Source organism: Aotus nancymaae, unplaced genomic scaffold, assembly GCF_030222135.1.
Source record: "Aotus nancymaae isolate 86718 unplaced genomic scaffold, 86718_ANA_hifiasm-v0.15.2.pri h1tg000011l, whole genome shotgun sequence".
In the NCBI taxonomy this organism is placed as follows: domain Eukaryota; kingdom Metazoa; phylum Chordata; class Mammalia; order Primates; family Aotidae; genus Aotus; species Aotus nancymaae.
The window spans coordinates 29,481,392-29,494,523 of record NW_026988422.1 but is presented as its reverse complement, the minus strand read 5'-3'; the positions used below and the strand labels follow the sequence as shown (position 1 = coordinate 29,494,523).

Here is a 13,132-nt window from a genome sequence, read left to right as displayed (position 1 = left end):
AAAGAAAAAATCAAACTAGGCCGCCTCCCCGCTTGGCCTCGGAACATTCTTCTCTCCCCGCCGGCCTGGCCTCTTCTCCCCGCCCCTCCTGTGTTGCGGCCCTGGGCTTGGAGCCGGGGCAGCTCCGCACGTCACTGGGGTCCCCCGAGGCTGGGGGGGTCCCCTGGGCGGGCCCGAGGGAGGACCGAGGGGAGGGAGGGGAGCCGCCAGGGCTGCTGCGGAGCTCCGGCCCGTCGGGCCAGCCCTCCCTTCTTTCCCCAGTCCCGCAGAGCCTGTTTCTCATTAGAGTAACGGGCGCGGTCCCGCCCGGCTTCTGAGTGTTTGTAAACGTCTGACCCTGGGCCGTCGCTTAACCCTTCAGGTGCTGGGATGGGGCGGCGTTGGGGGTGCAGCTCTGAACCCGAGGGATTTAGAGATTGGAGACGCTGCGGCCTCAGAGAGCTTTGAAGCTGTGTAGGAGGAAATGATAACCACCCCCCAATCCCTCCCACCCTCCAGCCTTGCCAGTATCTCCCACCGAGTTGCGAATCTCTCCTCTAATTCCCTCTCACACAACCCAGGCCTCTCCAAGCCTGACTTTCCCGAAAACTCCCGTCCGGGTCTTTCTTCCTCCTCCAACCCAGGTGACAGGTGTCCAGCCTGGGGGAGGTGGGGGAAGGCGGGGGAGTGGCGGGGGGGGGGCACAGGGTCTCGAAGTTCCAGGCCCCTAATAAACCTGGCCAGGAGTTTTAGAAGAGCCGGAGTGGGATGCTATCGGGTCAGAGTTTCATTCCAGACTACAGTTCTAGGGAGGAGGGAGCCAACTTCCCGTGGAGGCTAATTAATGGCCCCTCTGGGTGGCTGGGACAAGGGCAGCGGCAAAGCCTGGCCTGGATCTACACCCATCAAGGGCTGTGGGCCTAGGGACAATTCTCAAAGCCTCTTTGACTCAGACTGCTCCCAGAGGGCATCCAGGCTGGCTAAGCGTTCTTCACTTTACGGGTCCGGGAGGAATGGCTGATGGAGGCGCTGATTCGGCAGGGCAAAGACTTCCAGAAGGCCCAGGCAGAGCAGTTCCAGGCAGGGGACTTGGAAGAATAGCCTTTTCCTCTTCCGAGCAGCCCGGTGCCACTCTGCACCCAAAGACCCTCCTGGCCTCAGGCTTGGAGGGAAAGGGGAGGAGAAGTGGTTCCGTCTTGCTGGGTGCTGTCTACACAGTCTTCAGAACTTAAAAAAGGGTATTCCATGGGCTCTATACCCTGAGGGCCCAGGATGTGGCCCCTTTAAGGCTCTCGGACCCAGAACCATGAACTGAGACTAAGGGAGGTGGGGGCTGGGCTCCCTGCGGAAAATGATTGTCACAAAGGCTGACCAATAGGCAACATTACTATCACTCTTGAAGGACCGTTTTCCAATTCAGTTTTTTTTTTTGAGGAGGAGGGACTGAAGAGAGGGCAGAGGGAGGGAGGGTGGGGGAGGAAGAGGGGCGCGTGGTTTTACCATCTCATCCCTGGAGGAGGGGCTGGAGCATCCCCGGCAGCCAATCAGGGACAGGCTAGAGGCCCCGCTTTGAAGAAGTTTGGGGGAAAAAAGTTTGGAAAAGTTTCTATAATAACGAGGGGGCGTCTGGAGGGAGGCGGCAGCTACGGAGGAGGGGGCTTCTCACAGAAAGGGAGGGAGGGAGCCACCCTGGTGAAGATACAGCAGCCTCCTGAGCTCCCCCCTCCCACCCAGGCCGGGACCTGGGGGCTCCTGCCGGATCCATGGGGGCGGCCAGCTGCGAGGATGAGGAGCTGGAGTTTAAGCTGGTGTTCGGGGAGGAAAAGGAGGCCCCCCCGCTGGGCGCGGGGGGGTTGGGGGAAGGTTAGTGCGGGGCTGGGAAGGGGTCTCGGGGTCAGTGAGAGGAGGGCCGGGGATCCTGGTCTGGGGGATTTCAGGCAACGAGCCTAGGGTGGGGGGTGAGGGAGTCAGAGGTCGAAGGGAGTCGCGGGGGCTCGCTGGCCTGCTGAAGTGAGGCTGGGGGCCGGGGCACCACTTTCTCCTTTTTAGGTCGTGACTGAGATGGGGGTGGGGGTGCCGTTGGCTGCGCGCCGCCTCCCGACTGGGCCGCCTGTCACTGAAATGGGGGGCAGGCGGGAACGGAGGCCCCAAGAGCACCGGGCGCCGCCAGGGGAAGGGGAGGTTCGGCGCTGGAGCTGGCCCCTCTCAGACCAAGCACTGGCGCGAGGCCGACTGGACGCCAGGGGCTGGGGGCGCTGTCAGGCCACGCCGGGGCGCCCCTCCCCCTCCCTCGTCTGGCCGCAATGAGAGGCAGATGGCGGGGACTGAGTCGGGGGCGGCGGCTGCAGCTCGCACGAAGCCGCGCTGCCCGCCGTCCCCCTTCCCTCGGCTGGGCCGGGCACGCATCACCCCCTCGGCTGTACCTCCGCCCCCAGATGGCGGGGAGCGAGGGAGGAGCCGCTTCCCCTAGTCACCACAGCCCTGACGCCCCCCTCCCCTCTGGCCACGGTTGCGATGGCAACTGGGGCTCCTGCCAGCGCCGTTTGGGGGTTTGGGAACCGCTGCTAATTGGGTTCATGTGTGAGTCGCCCCCAGTCCAGCACAGTGCCTCAAGAAACACGCCTCCAGGCCCAGGCCCAGCTCCAGCTCCTCTGGACCCATCTCCCTCACCTTAAGTCCCGCTGGATCGGGTACCCTCAGTCCCAGGATCCAAGGGCCAGTGGGCAAAGGCCTGGCATGCCTGCCTCAATCTCTTTCATCTTCCCAGGTCCAACTCTGCTTTTGCCTTTGTGGCTCAGAAGGTCTCCTTGCTGAGGGGCAGGGACATAGCAGGACTTGCAGCCTGGCCACTCAAGGAGCCTAGCCATCTCAACCTGCTTCTCTCTCGCCCCCTCTCCCTCTGCTCCCCTTCCATTTTGACAGAACTGGACTCAGAGGATGCCCCGCCATGCTGCCGTCTGGCCTTGGGAGAGCCCCCTCCCTATGGCGCTGCACCTATCGGTATTCCCCGTCCTCCACCCCCTCGGCCTGGCATGCATTCGCCACCGCCGCGCCCAGCCCCCTCACCTGGCACCTGGGAGAGCCAGCCCGCCCGGTCGGTGAGGCTGGGAGGACCAGGAGGGGGTGCTGGGGGTGCTGGGGGTGGCCGTGTTCTTGAGTGTCCCAGCATCCGCATCACCTCCATCTCTCCCACGCCCGAGCCGCCGGCAGCACTGGAGGACAATCCTGATGCCTGGGGGGACGGCTCTCCTAGAGATTACCCCCCACCAGAAGGCTTTGGGGGCTACCGAGAGGCAGGGGGCCAGGGTGGGGGGGCCTTCTTCAGCCCAAGCCCTGGCAGCAGCAGCCTGTCCTCGTGGAGCTTCTTCTCCGATGCCTCTGATGAGGCAGCCCTGTATGCAGCCTGTGACGAAGTGGAGTCTGAGCTAAATGAGGCGGCCTCCCGCTTTGGCCTGGGCTCCCCACTGCCCTCACCCAGGGCCTCTCCTCGGCCATGGACTCCCGAAGATCCCTGGAGTCTGTATGGTCCAAGCCCCGGAGGCCGAGGGCCAGAGGATAGCTGGCTACTCCTCAGTGCTCCTGGGCCCACCCCAGCCTCTCCCCGGCCTGCCTCTCCATGTGGCAAGCGGCGCTATTCCAGCTCAGGAACCCCATCTTCGGCCTCCCCAGCTCTATCCCGCCGTGGCAGCCTGGGGGAAGAGGGATCTGAGCCACCTCCACCACCCCCATTGCCTCTGGCCCGGGACCCTGGCTCTCCTGGTCCCTTTGACTATGTGGGGGCCCCACCAGCTGAGAGCATCCCTCAGAAGACACGGCGAACTTCCAGCGAGCAGGCGGTGGCTCTACCTCGGTCTGAGGAGCCTGCCCCATGCAATGGGAAGCTGCCCTTGGGAGCAGAAGAGTCTGTGGTTCTTCCAGGAGGTCCCCGGAAGGAGGTGGCTGGCATGGACTACCTGGCAGTGCCCTCCCCACTCGCGTGGTCCAAGGCCCGGATTGGGGGACACAGCCCTATCTTCAGGTGAGGGTTGCACCTGGCACCACCCCCTCTGCAGCATTCCACTAGGGGAGCAGGAAGGTGAAAGGATGGATTTGAAGATACTAGTTTCATGCCCTCTGAATTTCAAAAGAGAATCTGCTACAAGCTCAGCAGCTGCCAACTACCTGCTTTTAAAGAGAATTAGAAAAAAGCACACCCTTTGGATGATTTACAAAAGGGCAACAGTTCCCTGTGGCCAAATTAGAAAAAGCCCCTCCACCCACTGAACCCCAGGTATTGTAGGAGGATCAACTAGGTTAAGGAGTTCCTGTAGCCTATAGAGCGCTCCCAAGCCCAGGCTCTGCGTGGCATATGGCTGAGTGTGGAACTTGGGCTGGATTTCAGCCTTCCACTCTGGCCCTTTCAATAGGTGCCAGCCCTAAACAGATTTCCACTCTGTTGCAGGAAATTTCCCTTCTCCAATCCTTAATTTCTAGAGGCTGACCTAGTGACTTAAAAGTATAGTTGCTAACTTGAATAAAATAGCGTATTTTTGCAAGTCAAATAATTCATATTAAAACTTGCAGTTCTATCCCTTCTATCCTCAGAGAATCCTGCCCATTTCAATAATCCTAAATCTTGAGATGTTAGCCTGAGTTGGCTCCGTCCAGAGCTGTTTCTAGGGGAAAGAACCTTTAACACTGGTACCCCTGGGTTTCCCATAGGGCAAAGTTTCTCAAACTCAGCACTATTAATTCAGCACTACTGATATTTTGAACAGGATAATTCTTTGTTGTTTGGGGCTGCAGTGGGCACTGCAGGATGGTTCAGCAGCATCCCTGGCCTCTACCCGTTAGATGCTAGTCGTACCCACTCCCCTAGTTGCGATAACCAAAAATGTCTCCAGACATTGCCAAATATCTGGGCAATTACCTGGGGGAAAACTACCAGTTGAGATCCTGAGATCGACCATCCTAGGGTATCAGGGAGCACAATACAGGACAAGTTGTCCCATCTGAAACCCTTAGCTACCTGGAACTCCATCTATCAAGCCCCAACTACTGGAAAGGGAGCTGGCTTAGGAGCAGAATGTGCTCAGTCATAGGTCTGTCGGTGGCTGCTGGCTTCAGTTTGTTTGTTTGTTTGTTTATGAGACAGCGTCTTGCTCTGTCACCCAGACTGGAGTGCAGTGGTGTGATCTTACTCAGCCTCAACCTCCCGGGCTCAAGCTATCCTCCTGCCTCAGCCCCCTGAGAAGCTGAAACTACAGGAGCACCAACACGCCCAGCTAATTTTTGTATTTTTTGTAGAGATGTGGTTTCACCATGTTGCCCAGGCTGGTCTCAAACTCCTGGGCTCAAGCGATCCTCACACCTCCCCTCACCCCCACCTTAGCCTCCCAAAGTGCTGGGATTACAAGTGTGAGCCACCATGCCTCAATTTTTTATTTGTAAAACAAAGGGTTCATATCTGAGGTCTTTTGTGGTCTGAAGTGGCACTTCTTTATTCTTTCCATCCAGGTCTAGGGATTAGGGCTTGAGAATCCTCTGTATCTACGTGAAGCCTTCTCACCCCAATCCCTGTGCTCAGAGCTGGGAAGAAGAGAGTTTTAGGCCTGTTGTCATCTTCCACACCTCAAGGGGCTGTGTCCCCTTTGCTTCTGGACTTTTGGATTTCTTTAGTTCTTTATCTTTTTTTTAGTTAAAAAAATTCTTTTTTTCCCTTATTTTCACACATGTTGATGTACTTCTTTATTTCCTCTGTGCTTTCCTTTCTCTCAGACCCATACCCCCTCCTCCCTCCCAGATTCAGTATGGTCCTGACTGGGGCAGAGGCTGCACCTGATCAATACTCTTTTTTCCCTCCCAGGACCTCTGCCCTACCCCCCCTGGACTGGCCTCTGCCCAGCCAATATGAACAGCTGGAGCTGAGGATCGAGGTGCAGCCTAGAGCCCACCACCGGGCCCACTATGAGACAGAAGGCAGCCGTGGAGCTGTCAAAGCTGCCCCTGGCGGTCACCCCGTAGTCAAGGTAAGGACAGAGGGCAGGCCTGCTATCCCTTCTCCTCTCCCAGATGGGTTCCAGCTATGCAGACCCATGGCACTGCCCTTTCCCACACTCCCTCTCAGCTCTGACCCTGCAGGCAGCCTGGGGGAGGGGCTGGAGTTGGGGGAGGAGGGGTGCAAGGACCCGGATATGCTTTCTACTCCTCTGTCCTTCCACCCCCACTCAGCTTATCCCATGGGACACCAGCCTCATGTCTACTCTGGAAAATGGTGGCCTGCCAGATATGGGGGAGGGTTTAAGCTGAGGCCAAAAGTCACTGGGAGTTAAGTTTTCTCTATATTGAGTTGGGCCAGTCTCTTTGGAGGCTCTTCTGCCTTTGCCCAGCCCACTTTGGGCTTTCTTCCAAGAAAAACACTGAACTCCAGGCCATGTTTTCTCCACAACGGGTGCCCAGTTCCCCCAGGGATTCCCTTGCAGGATATCCTTTATCTTTCACCATTCCCATCCCATGGTGGACTGAAAATCCAGGGATGAATAAAGAATGAGATGGTGGGGAGTTCAATGAGGTGGCCCCTCTCTCCCTCTGCCAGCTCCTAGGCTACAGTGAGAAGCCACTGACCCTACAGATGTTCATCGGCACTGCAGATGAAAGGAACCTGCGGCCTCATGCCTTCTATCAGGTGCACCGTATCACGGGCAAGATGGTGGCCACGGCCAGCTATGAAGCCGTAGTCAGTGGCACCAAGGTGCTGGAGATGACTTTGCTGCCTGAAAACAACATGGCGGCCAAGTAAGTCCCCATGCAACTTCCCCTCAGTCTGCAGGCTTTAGACTAGCTCTCTCCATTGGGCCTATGCTAGCCCATTTCTTCCTTTTCCCAGAAGAGCTAGACATCATTCCTAGGAGCCGGTTTCAGGCCTACCCACCATCTGGAAGAGGACTTTTGGGGATGGGGGGTATCCTGGAGAGGCCATCTCTGGATTAGAAAATAGCCTCCTAGGCATACATCGAAAGTCATTCAGGGCTTTGGATGGAGGGGGGCAGCTTCCCTCTTTAGGGATGTATCACCATTCTGGCTTCAGCTAGGAGGGCTTGCCATCCATCCTTTGCCTTCAGCATTGACTGTGCGGGAATCCTGAAGCTTCGGAATTCAGATATTGAGCTTCGGAAGGGTGAGACGGACATCGGGCGCAAAAATACACGTGTGCGGCTGGTGTTCCGGGTACATGTGCCCCAGGGCGGCGGGAAGGTCATCTCAGTACAGGCAGCATCGGTGCCCATCGAGTGCTGTGAGCAAAGAGGCCCTGGGCCATCTCTCTGTCTCTTGCAACTCTTTTGTCTGTTTGTGTGTCTCTGCCCGTTCCCCCTGCAGCATCCTGTGCCCTGCTGCCCTGGGTAGCTCTATAGAGGACTCAGCCTTTATTTCTATTCTAGTTTGCCCCTGCCACAGACTGTCTGGGGTTACCCAGAGTGACCCTGGACCCTATCTGTTCCTGGGGTGCCCGGTGCCCTTGTTTGGGAAACTCCCTGGTCTACCCTGTTTAACCCTCTCTCTACTCTGGGAGTGGCCCCTTACATGGTCTGTGTGACCCCATGGATACTACTGGTTTATTTGTGTGTCTACTGCTGAGGAGGGCTCCCTCAGAGCCTTGTGGCAGTTATTCCAAAGAGGGTGGGGACAGAGGAGGCTGCCCCTCCATGCCCAGCCCAGCCAGTTCTCTTCCTTGCACTGCTCTGCAGCCCAGCGCTCAGCCCAGGAGCTGCCCCAGGTGGAGGCCTACAGCCCCAGTGCCTGCTCTGTGAGAGGAGGCGAGGAGCTAGTACTGACTGGCTCCAACTTCCTGCCAGACTCCAAGGTGGTGTTCATTGAGAGGGGTCCTGGTGAGTACCCACTGGGGAGGAGAGGGCAGGCAGGGAGAGCCTGAGACCAGCAGGTAAAATATCTCTGGCACTGTCACTAAACTAGCCAGTGGAGCCTCGGATTTTTTATTTGTAAAATGGGACACAGACTACCCTTCCTATTATACTGTCTGCTTTCCGTGTGGGATGAGTATGACAGCAATCTAAAATGTTGAGGATGCTGAACAAATGTAAGCGATGCACATTCTGTTTATTAAAGAGGAGTCTGCTTTGAGATAATTTACTCCCATGTAGCTAGGGCATATGAGGAGAAGGCAAGAGGTGATTTACACCCTCACAGCTCCCCACTGGGTGGCTCATTGAGTTATGGGCGGTGATTAACAGAGCCTGTTAGGTGCCCCGAGATGGAGCTGCAGGCGTGGAGGAAGGGAAGACTGAGGGTTCCAGCTGCATGCACTAACCTGAGACCTTTGCCCTCCCCAAACACTGCTCACCAACAGCCTCAGTCCCTATATCCTTTATCATTATTATTATTATTTGTAGCAGGGTCTCACTTTGTGACCCAGTGGAGTGCAGTGATGCAATCACAGCTCACTGCAGCCTCAACCTCCTGGGATCAAGCAATCCTCCCACCTCAGCCTCCTGAGTAGCTGGGACCACAGGCACATGCAACCACACCTGGCTTATTTTTTAAATTATTTTTTGTAGAGTTAGGGTCTCCTCATGTTGCCCAGGCTGGTCTCAAACTCTTGGGCTCAAATGATCCTTCTACCTTGGCCTCCCAAGGTGGGAGTGGTGGGTGCTGGGATTACAGGCATGAGCCACTGCATCCGGCCCCTGTATCTAAATGCAGCGTCCTAAGACCATGTTACAGCTTCTCCAGAAGTTCTGGGTCATGAGAGTTGGGGGTCTCATTGCCTTCTGTCGAGCTAGGACCCTTTCCTACCTTTGGTCTTCCTTCTCAGCATTATCATGGGAGACAATGTTTGGAGTTGGGTGGAAATATTCAATAGTTGCTTCCGTTACTAACTCGCTCTGTTTCCTGGGCTGGCCTTGCCATTTCCCTTGGTCTCAGTTTGCTTCCCTGTACCTTGAGGACAGTTTTAAACCCTACTTCTTCCACTCACATTAAGTTAACATGCAGTGGGCTCCTGTGTGTCAGACCATCTAGCGCTTCTGGATTTGGCCTTGGCTCTAGCAGGAGGGGAAATGGCAGAGAACTAGGGCAGGGGCAAGGGCGCTGGAGCTGGGCTGCAGCTCTCCATTCCCTCTGCACAGATGGGAAGCTGCAATGGGAGGAGGAGGCCACAGTGAACCGACTGCAGAGCAATGAGGTACCAGTGTCACTAAGATACCTCCTGGGGGCGGGGTGGGAGAAGGCACAGGGGATTCTCAGCTGTGTCCTCTTGCTCATGGGAGTGACTTTTCTGGAGGAGGTAGACTGGCCATTCGGTAAGCAGGTGCATCTCTAGGGAATGAACTTTGCATCTTAACAAATGGAGAAAGTGAGGAGCTGGAGTCCGGGCCCTTGGAAAGGCTGGGCTAAGTCTAGGTCCCCAAGGGCTCCCTGCCTCATTTTTACTCTTCCTTAGGTGACGCTGACCCTGACTGTCCCCGAGTACAGCAACAAAAGGGTGTCCCGGCCAGTCCAGGTCTACTTTTATGTCTCCAATGGGCGGAGGAAACGCAGTCCTACCCAGAGTTTCAAGTTTCTGCCTGGTGCGCTCTGGGACAGCCCACGGTGGGAGGTATAGGGATATGGGGAGCTGGAGCAGGGGCAGAGGCAAGCAGTGCCCATTGTGAGGGGCCAAGGGGTGAATGGAACCTGGGAGGAGCAGGCAGCTGGGAGGAGCAGGCAGCTGGAAGGTGTGCAGTGAGAAGACTGCCAGACCTCTCACCAGCGTGTCCACCCACTTCCTGTCTTCCCAGTGATCTGCAAGGAGGAGCCCCTACCGGACTCATCTCTGCGGGGCTTCCCTCCAGCATCGGCACCCCCCTTTGGCACTGACATGGACTTCTCACCACCCAGGCCCCCCTATCCCTCCTATCCCCATGAAGACCCTGCTTATGAAACTCCTTACCTATCAGAAGGCTTCAGCTATGGCACGCCCCCTCTGTACCCCCAGACGGGGCCCCCACCATCCTACAGACCGGGCCTGCGGATGTTCCCTGAGACTAGGGGTACCACAGGTTGTGCCCAGCCACCACCAGTCTCCTTCCTTTCCCGCCCCTTCCCTAGTGACCCGTACGGAGGGCGGGGCTCCTCTTTTCCCCTGGGGCTGCCATTCTCTCCTCCAGCCCCCTTTCGGCCTCCTCTCCCTGCATCCCCACCGCTTGAAGGCCCCTTCCCTTCCCAGAGTGATGTGCATCCCCTACCTGCTGAGGGATACAATAAGGTAGGGCCAGGCTATGGCCCTGGGGAGGGGGCTCCGGAGCAGGAGAAATCCAGGGGTGGCTACAGCAGCGGCTTCCGAGACAGTGTCCCTATCCAGGGTATCACGCTGGAGGAAGGTGGGTGTGGGACTGGGGGCTGTGAGTGTGAGTGTGTGCAAGAGATTGCTCTGCATGTTTGCTGAGGGCTGGAGCTGGGCTTTTCAGAGATCAGGCATCCCTGGTCTCTCAGGGCCAGCTGGAGTGTCCCAGGAGGCATGTTCTTGATGCCTGTGGCCGCCTGAATCCAGTTAACTGAATTCTGAAGGGTGCATGGGGTAACTGTCTCAGCCTTTCTTCTGCCTCTGCCTCTGCCCTCTGCTCCAAATCAGAAAATCTCAGAGCTAGAAGCACTTTCAAGATCATTCCATCCAGCTCGCTCAATTTGCAAGTTCAGGCACTGAGTTCCAGAGAGGGATAGTAGCTTGCTGAGGTCCCAGTCAAGCACACTTGCCACTGCCTCAGCGTTCCCCTAAACATGGTGCCTTTGGTCGGGGTTGGTGAGGAAGAGCTTTCCTATTTTGCCTCTCCTTCCTCCCATTGGCTACACCCATCTCAGGCCCTGTTGATACCAATTCCCCTGACATTTTGGGCTAAGCCAGCAGGAAAGGGATAGGACGGGCACCTGGGAGCCCACATGGAGGGAGTTGGGGAAGATTTGATTCGGAGCAGGTGTCAAGACACGTTGGGGAAACTGAGGCCCAGTAGAAGAGAAGCCAGTGAAGGAGGAACCTGGAGTCCTCCTAGATTAAGGCCTGCCTGGAATGGATTGGGGGGATCTTTGAAAAAGGAGGGGACCCACCTCTAGCCCAGTCTCTCAAGTGCCCCTCCTTTACAGTGAGTGAGATCATTGGCCGAGACCTGAGTGGCTTCCCTGCACCTCCTGGAGAAGAGCCTCCCGCCTGAACCACCTGAACTGTCATCACCTGGCAACCCCAGTCCTGGCCTCAGCCCTGCCCCCTTTCCCTCCTTCCTGGAGTGGTGGCTACAGAAGCTTGGGGCCAACACTGGCTCCTCTTTCCCCAGCTTCTGCCTGTTTCGCTGTCTTCCCTCCCCTCCCCCAGCTGTGGTGTGGCCCCCAGACCTGGTGCTGCCTTGGAGGGCTGGGGGAAGGAGCCTGTGGAGGAGGGGAGGGGGGTGGAGACTGAGGCTAAGTGCCAGAATGGACTGGAGCAAAGGCGTGTCTAGAGTGTGGGCAAACGGGTGCTGGGAAGCTGGGGACAGCTTGATGGTAATAAACTGCTCACTGATAAGTGCTTCAGGTTCCAGAGCTCTTTGGAGAGAGGGGTAGAGGCAGCTTACTCCAGCCCTGGCCCAAAGACACCCAGAAGTTGGAAAGAGATGGAGTGTGGCTGGGAACATTGCATCCCAAAGAGTTTCTCAGTGGAGTGGGGAAGGCATAAGGGGGCTCAGAAGCTCCTTGACTGGGGCCAGGGTTGGGGGCTAGGGCTTGAATAGGCCTCTCCACTCGCTTCTCTGGGGGTCCAGATTCCTTAGGAGCTTTGGGATGGGGGCCAGAAGGCTGCATTTTTTCAAGCTGCTTAGTCTTGCCACCACACAGATGATTCTGATTGATAGCAAGATGAGGACACATTGATGTAGTTGAGCTCTCTTATTTACAAAGGAGGATTCTAAGGTTCAGAGAGGGAGCAGGACTTGCCTGATAGGACTTGCCTATCTCGTCACACAGATAATCAGCAGCACGTTGAACGCTGTGCTCCTGGGCTCCTGTTCCCCACCCCTCACTCAGACACCCTGACTCAGGAGGCCCAGGCCTCTTAAGGCTTCTCTCCCTGGAGTGAGGGTTGAGGCGAGGGAGAGCTGGCACAATCTGTTCACACTCTGGATCCTCCACTCCTGGGGATTATGAAGACATTCTGGAAAGATTTGTGCTTTAGAGGTAGACTGCAGAAAACAGTCTACCCAGCAGCTCTGAATACCACCTGCCCTGGGGCTCAGGGCACTGCATGAGTTCCTGGCCTATACTGCAAACACACCCATGCTGGCCTTCTAAATAGCTGGTACATCCATTACAACTGATGGGCCTGGGCTGGAAACCTGGTTTGTCCTCTGTCTTGATGACTGATGAGAGGCCAAGTCCCCATTGGGCTGGGGAAAGTCAGACTTTGTCTGTCTTGTTCACCTGGAGCCTGGCACACAGTAGGTACTGAGTACAAATAGCTTGAATTGGCTAGGCTTGGCTGCAAGGGGACATGCCTAAAAGACACTCAGGGAATTTGCACTTGGGAAACTTGCCTCACCTTAAGGCTGGTGGGGCCTCTCTATGCCCAGTGAGTCCAGACAGTCCTGGCAAGTACTCAGGAGAGCAGGGGTGGGTGTGACAGAGGCTGGCTCTGGATTGGAGGACAACAGAACCAGAGTGACTCCTCGCCTGTTGCTGCTTTGCAGTGAATTTCCTTTACCTTTCTGGAACACAAACTGCTGTGAACCAAACAGTCATCAAGTGATCAACTCACTGGACCTTGGCTGCTTTTCAAAGATCTCCTTCAGCCCCCATGCCAGAATCATTGGCCCATGATCACCATGTCAGCAGAGACCCTAGGCACTTGTGTCTTATTCAGCACCACCTCTAAGATCTCTGACAGCCTCTGTGTAAACAAAAAGCTGTTAGGACTTGTTGCCTCTCAAGGTGGCCTGTTCTGTTTTCTGCCAGGACACCGCCATTCATGCATTGTCAGACATTTATTGAGCAGCTACAAAGTGCCAGCCAATGGGTCCTGGAGGAATTCATAGCCTCATGGGGCAAAAGTAAAGAAACAGCTCATTACAATTCAACAATTCAAACTCAGTATTTTTTGTACAGAGAGTATGTTAGATCTTGAGGAGTCAGTGAACAATATGTGTGTGTGTGTATGTGT

General features: G+C 56.3%; 1 protein-coding gene across 3 annotated transcripts; it reads left to right on the top strand.

Annotated features, from left to right (window-relative positions):
* Window positions 1-463: 463 nt before the first annotated feature.
* On the top strand, window positions 464-13,052 carry NFATC4 (nuclear factor of activated T cells 4). 3 transcript variants are annotated; one of them, XM_012468034.3, is made up of 11 exons: window positions 464-623; window positions 1,714-1,842; window positions 2,902-3,997; window positions 5,825-5,987; window positions 6,554-6,753; window positions 7,080-7,252; window positions 7,704-7,844; window positions 9,102-9,157; window positions 9,416-9,542; window positions 9,753-10,334; window positions 11,092-13,052. In XM_012468034.3, the coding sequence occupies exons 1-11, from the start codon at window positions 464-466 to the stop codon at window positions 11,157-11,159; spliced, it is 2,895 nt and encodes a 964-aa protein (XP_012323457.1). In that variant the 3' UTR covers window positions 11,160-13,052. The 3 variants fall into 3 exon arrangements, with proteins under 3 accessions (XP_012323457.1, XP_064230791.1, XP_012323493.1); XM_064374721.1 differs by lacking the exon at window positions 464-623 and having other exon boundaries at window positions 1,572-1,842; XM_012468070.2 differs by lacking the exons at window positions 464-623; window positions 7,704-7,844 and having other exon boundaries at window positions 1,572-1,842; window positions 11,092-11,506.
* The last annotated feature ends 80 nt before the right edge of the window (window positions 13,053-13,132 follow it).